We start from the raw sequence: 5,356 nt of genomic DNA on the forward strand, positions 1-5,356 counted from the left end.
AAATTAAGCAAAGGAAGCAGACACAAAGGATCCAATACTGTATGAATCCATGTATGTAAAGTTCAAAAATAAGCAAAATGAATCTATGCTGTCAAAATACAGAAGAGTGGTTATCACTGCAGAGAAAGTGACTGGAAAAGGGGTGTGGGATCTTGGGGGGCTGTAATGGCTGTTTCTTGACCTGGATACTAGATAAATAGATGAGTTCAATATGTGAACAGTCACCAAGCTGTGGGTTGATGATTTGTGCACTTTTATGTATATAAAGCATCTTTAAACATCATGTAGGGGCATCTGGGTTCTCCCCACTGAGGTGCCAGTGACGGGTCCAGTACCTGGATGTCCCTATCCTATGCTGAAGGAGAGGTACACTGGGCACAGTGGATTATTCACTTAAAAAGAGTAGAAAATGTGCTTTCTCAACTCATAGCTGCAAACTCTACATTGAAAGATACTGAGACTGACATAGCAGCTCATGGAAGAGGGGAATCTATGCAAATGAAACTGGGCAAAACTTTAAATGAGAAAATATGATGAAAGCTATCTTCCCCTCAGTGTCCCAGATGGTAATAATGAAGCTCATTGTGTCGTACACAACAGAACATACTTATACACTATCATAATGCCAGCTAAGTTGTGGCATCATTTTGAGACCAATCATTTAGAGTTTAAAGAAAAAATGAAATATTTTAAGTGTAGATATTGTGGGCTCTTTAAAAGCCAAACATTTTTATACCTTTTCTCGAACTCCCGAGCTCAGGTGATTTGCCCACCTCGGCCTCCCAAAGTGCTGGAATTACAGGCGTGAGCCACCACACCCAGCCTGTTATCTTTTCAAACTAGAAAAGGCCATTGAAGCATCCTAGAGGTTTTAATTTCTAATAAGGTAAATATTCATAACTGCAACCCATATCAATAAAAAATCCTCTTTGTGGTCCTCAATATATTTTCTTTAAGAGTAAAGAGTTCTTGAGACCAAAGCATGAGAAAGCCACATAGATTATCCTCAGCCTTGTTACTAGGCTTAGTTCTTCCTCATAAGGAACCGCTGCTTTGGAATTCCAAGCATGTATGTAAGTCCCTGGCTTGGCTGAGGTTACTGGTTCTTCTTGTTCTTTTTTCTTTTATTTTTCTAATTTTTAAGTTCTTTTTTACTCAGCATTTCCTTTTCAGTTTGTCGCTTTTGCTTATTTGATTTTTGTCCAGTATTGTGTTTTGATTCCATTATAGAGATCCGTTCTTCAGGTGAACTATGCAAGTGATTTTCTTTTCAGGTGATTTGGACCAAGCTTCTCACCAGCTTTTCCCAAAATTAAGCTGACCTGGGACACCTTGACTCCAAGCCCAGCAGTAAGTCCCACACGCCGCAGGGCCTCTCAGCCATCTCTGCTGAGGAGGGATCCTTATTGGCAGCGAGGATCCTTGAGACCATCGTCAAGGACAACCTGGCTAAGGTGGGGTTGGCCTGGGACATCCTGACTGGGAAAGCAGCCGCCGTGAATTTCATTGATGAGACTCAGCAGATCTCCTCCAGCCTCCAGACACCATCCACAAAGTAGGAATCATGAAGGCTTGGATCACCCCAACATAGTGAAGTATTTGCTGTGATTGGTAGTGAGGAATCTCTGCCTCATCACAAAGCACGCTAGCGAGAAGTTTGTGAATACCTGCTCACAGCAGCAGGAAAGAGGCCTGAAGCAAATTCCACCAAAAGTGTCTGCTATGCAAGCTGTTACCAGAAGTGCATTGTCCACAGATATTGTGTATTGTCACCAGAAATATATTGTCCATGTTAACATGAACATCGCAGATTGGGTTCAGGAATAAATTCGCCTTTCGCAACAAGCTGGATACCTTTTTTGGCAGTCCCCTTAGGCTGTCCTGGAATTCTTCTAGGGCCACAAATATGAGCTGGTGGATGTATGGTGTCTGCGAGTTATCCTGTATATACTGGTAAATGGATCCTTATTTTTCGATGGACAGAACTTCAAGGAGCTATAGGAGCAGGTACTGAGCAGGATGTATTCCATTCCCTCCCCCATGTCCCCGGAGAGTGAAAACTTGCTGAAGAAATTTCTCATTGTCAATTGCAGCAAGAGAGGCCCTTCAGAGCCAGTGTGAGGGGTCCATGGATGAATGTGAGTCATGAAGGTGAGGAACTTAAGTGCTGTGTGCAGCCACTCTCCCACTGGGAGGACCCCCTGCAAACTAAGTTCATGGTATCCATGGGTTACAGACAGGAAGATATCCAGGACTTGCTGAGGAGTATGAGGAAGCAGTGGTCACCTGCCTGCTCCTGGGTTCTGCTTTCATCCCAGGAGGTACAGCTCAGGGTCTCTGCCAGCCCGGAGCAGCAGTGGTTTCAACAACCTGCCTTTCCCATCTTTCACGGCCTGAGAAGACTCAAAGGAGCCACCCAGAGTCTGAACAGGATCAGGAGACAGGGCAGAAGGGCAGCAACACAGCAATGCACCAGCCAGCTCCCTACTAGCCTGGAGGGGACGAACCCCACCCCCGCTGTGAACAGCGACCTCTCCACCAACACCAAAATGAGCAAGAATTCCTCACTCGGGGCAAAAGCCGGTTTGGCCAGACCTCCACCCAGAACGACAATGGCAGCCCCACAGCGCTGGGGCCTGAGGCCTCCTGAGCTCTTGCTTCTCACCTCTACCCCGTCTCCCCGGCCACCAGCCCGGGAATCCCAGTCGGTCTCCTTGCAGCCCAACCAGGCCTCGGTGCTGCACCCCACAGTGAGCAGCTGGGGGGTGCCCGCCCGGCACAGTCCCTCCAGAGTGTCCCTGCGGCCTCCCTTCTACCCGCGTCATCAGCGGAGTGGGCAGAGCCCCCGATGGGACCAGGTACGCGCGGCCGGGCAGCCCAACAGGTGCCAAGCCCCAGAAATGGGGCTCAACAGGGTGACTCCAGCCTCTCCCTCTGGCAAAGGCGGCGGCCAGCAGAGGGCCGCCGGGAGCTTCTTCAGCAAGTTCAAGTTCAAGTTCACAAGCTGGACTCAGCTGCCGGTTTGCCTGAAGGAACCTGAAAGCAAAGACGGAGGAGGACAGGATTCACAATTAGAAATTAGAGTCACTTTTTGGTACAGAAAAAAAACGAAAAATAAAAAACAGAAAACCCCCAAAACAACAAAAAATTACCCTCGCCCTCTGCCAAATATTAAACAGAGCTCAGTAGGTGCTCACAATAAGAACCCGTCCTTCGCCTGCAGTATTTAAACGACTGTCGGTGGAAGTTCACGTCGTGCTCCTCTTTCGACAGCCGTTGGGTAACGGATCAAAACCCTTAACGGCCGCGGCTGGAGCGCGAGCTCGGGGCGCCGAGGGGCTCCGGGCCCGAGCGTCCACCGCTCATCTCCTGGGCTCGGGAGGTTTTCGCGGCGGGGGCTCAGCCCCAGATCCCGGGACTCAGGAGGAGCTGGGCCGAGCTGCGGGAGGCGTGGAAGCCCCAGGAGAGAGTTTTGCACTACGAAAAAAACATATGCAAATTGCCTAGGAAGAGCTTAGATTCTGTGGCCAAACTGCAAGCGGCCGTTGCTAAAATGGGAAGCATTTACAGGAAAAAACAAACGGTTTCATCGAGGTGGATTCGACGACAAACTAAGCGAAGGCAAAAACGATCGCGGGAGTCGACGTGGAGACAGATAAGGCCCAGAGCTCTGACCAGACACTTAGTACTTCATCACTAGTCCCTGGCTGCTGCTCTGTGGATAACAGCAGCTCATGTAAGCCAACCTCACAAAACCAGGGGCCGTCCACCTCCTTCACGCAGGCATGAGGAGGCTTCAGAGGCCGAGTCCGAAGTGGCCAACCACAACTTCCAGGAGCAAGAGGGCCATTTCATAATGACTAGGGGTCAATTCTCCAGAAAGACATAGCAGTCTTTAATATGTAGGGACCTAACAACAGAGCCTCAAAATATGGAATCCATCAAAGGAGAGAATCGCAAGAAAAACCAGACAGATCCACTGTTATAGTTGGATATCTCAACACCTATCTACTAATAATTGATGGACTCAGGACATAGCTGAGCTGAAGGACATCGTCAATCAGCTGGACCTGTTGATATGTATAGACTACTTCATCCAACGAGTACAAATATACACTCTTCTCAAACTCAGATGAAATATTCGCCAAGATAGACCATGGTCTGGGGCATAAAACACACTTCTAACAAATTTGAAAGAGTAAAAATCTTACAAAGTATACTCACATCACAATGGAATTAAACTGGAAATCAGTAACAGAAAGACAGCTGGAAAGCCACCAAATATTTGGTCATTAGACAACATAGTCCCAAATAACACATAGGCCAAAGAAGTCTCAAGAGAAATGTTAAAAAATATTTTGAACTAAATGAAAATGAAAATATGACTCATCAAAATTTGTGGGTTGCAGCATACCCACATTTGGTCATTAGACAACATACTTCCAAATAACACATGGGTCAAAGAAGTCTCAAGATAAATTTTAAAAAATATTTTGAACTAAATGAAAATGAAAATATGGCTTATCAAAATGTATGGGATGCAGCAAAAGCAGTGCTAGAGGAAAATTTATAGTATTGAATGAATCTATTAGAAAAGAAGAAATATGTAAAATTAAAAATCTAAGCTTCCACCTTAGGAAACTAGAGAAAGAAGAATTACATAAACCTAAAACAGAAGAAAAAAATTAGAAAAAAATGGATGACATTAAAAAGAGGAAAATTATAGAGAAAATCAAAACATAAAAGCTGAAACCAAAAGCTAATCTTTGAAACAATAAGTAAAATTGATAAACTTCTGGACTGGCTAGCCAAGAAAAAGAGAAAACACAAATTACTAATATCAGAAATAAAAAAGAGTTTATCTCTACTAATCCCACAGACATTAAAAGTCTAATAGAGGTTCTATGACAGCCATGTAAGAAGAAAAAAGTCAGCTGGGCACGGTGGCTCACGCCTGTAATCCCAGCACTTTGGGAGGCCAAGGTGGGCAGATCACCTGAGGTCAGGAGTTCAAGACCAGCCTGGCCAACATGGCAAAAGCCTGTCTCTACTATAAATAAAAAATTAGCTGGGCGTGGTGGCGGTTGCCCATAATCCCAGCTACTGGGGAGACTGAGGCACGAGAATGGCTTGAACCCAGGAGGCGGAGGTTGCAGTGAGCTGAGATTACGCCACTGCACTCCAGCCTGGGCAACAGAGCTAGACTCCATCTCAAAAAAAAAGAAAAAGAAAAAAAAAAAAAGGCTGGGCGTGGTGGCTAACGCCTGTAATCCCAGCACTTTGGGAGGCCAACGTGGGCGGATCATGAGGTCAGGAGATCGAGACTATCCTGACCAACATGGTGAAACCCCATCTC

General features: G+C 46.0%; 1 protein-coding gene across 1 annotated transcript; it reads left to right on the top strand.

Annotated features, from left to right (window-relative positions):
* Window positions 1-2,132: 2,132 nt before the first annotated feature.
* Window positions 2,133-3,230, top strand: LOC130540554 (serine/threonine-protein kinase MARK2-like). The gene has a single exon (XM_057298952.1). It carries the CDS (start codon window positions 2,133-2,135, stop codon window positions 3,228-3,230), a length of 1,098 nt encoding a protein of 365 aa, XP_057154935.1.
* Window positions 3,231-5,356: the final 2,126 nt, after the last annotated feature.

Source organism: Pan paniscus, chromosome 8 (assembly GCF_029289425.2).
Source record: "Pan paniscus chromosome 8, NHGRI_mPanPan1-v2.0_pri, whole genome shotgun sequence".
Classification (NCBI taxonomy): Eukaryota; Metazoa; Chordata; class Mammalia; order Primates; family Hominidae; genus Pan; species Pan paniscus.

Bases quoted from the DNA above. Each gene is read 5' to 3' on its own strand.
- LOC130540554 (XM_057298952.1), top strand. From the start codon at position 2,133: ATGAATGTGAGTCATGAAGGTGAGGAACTTAAGTGCTGTGTGCAGCCA.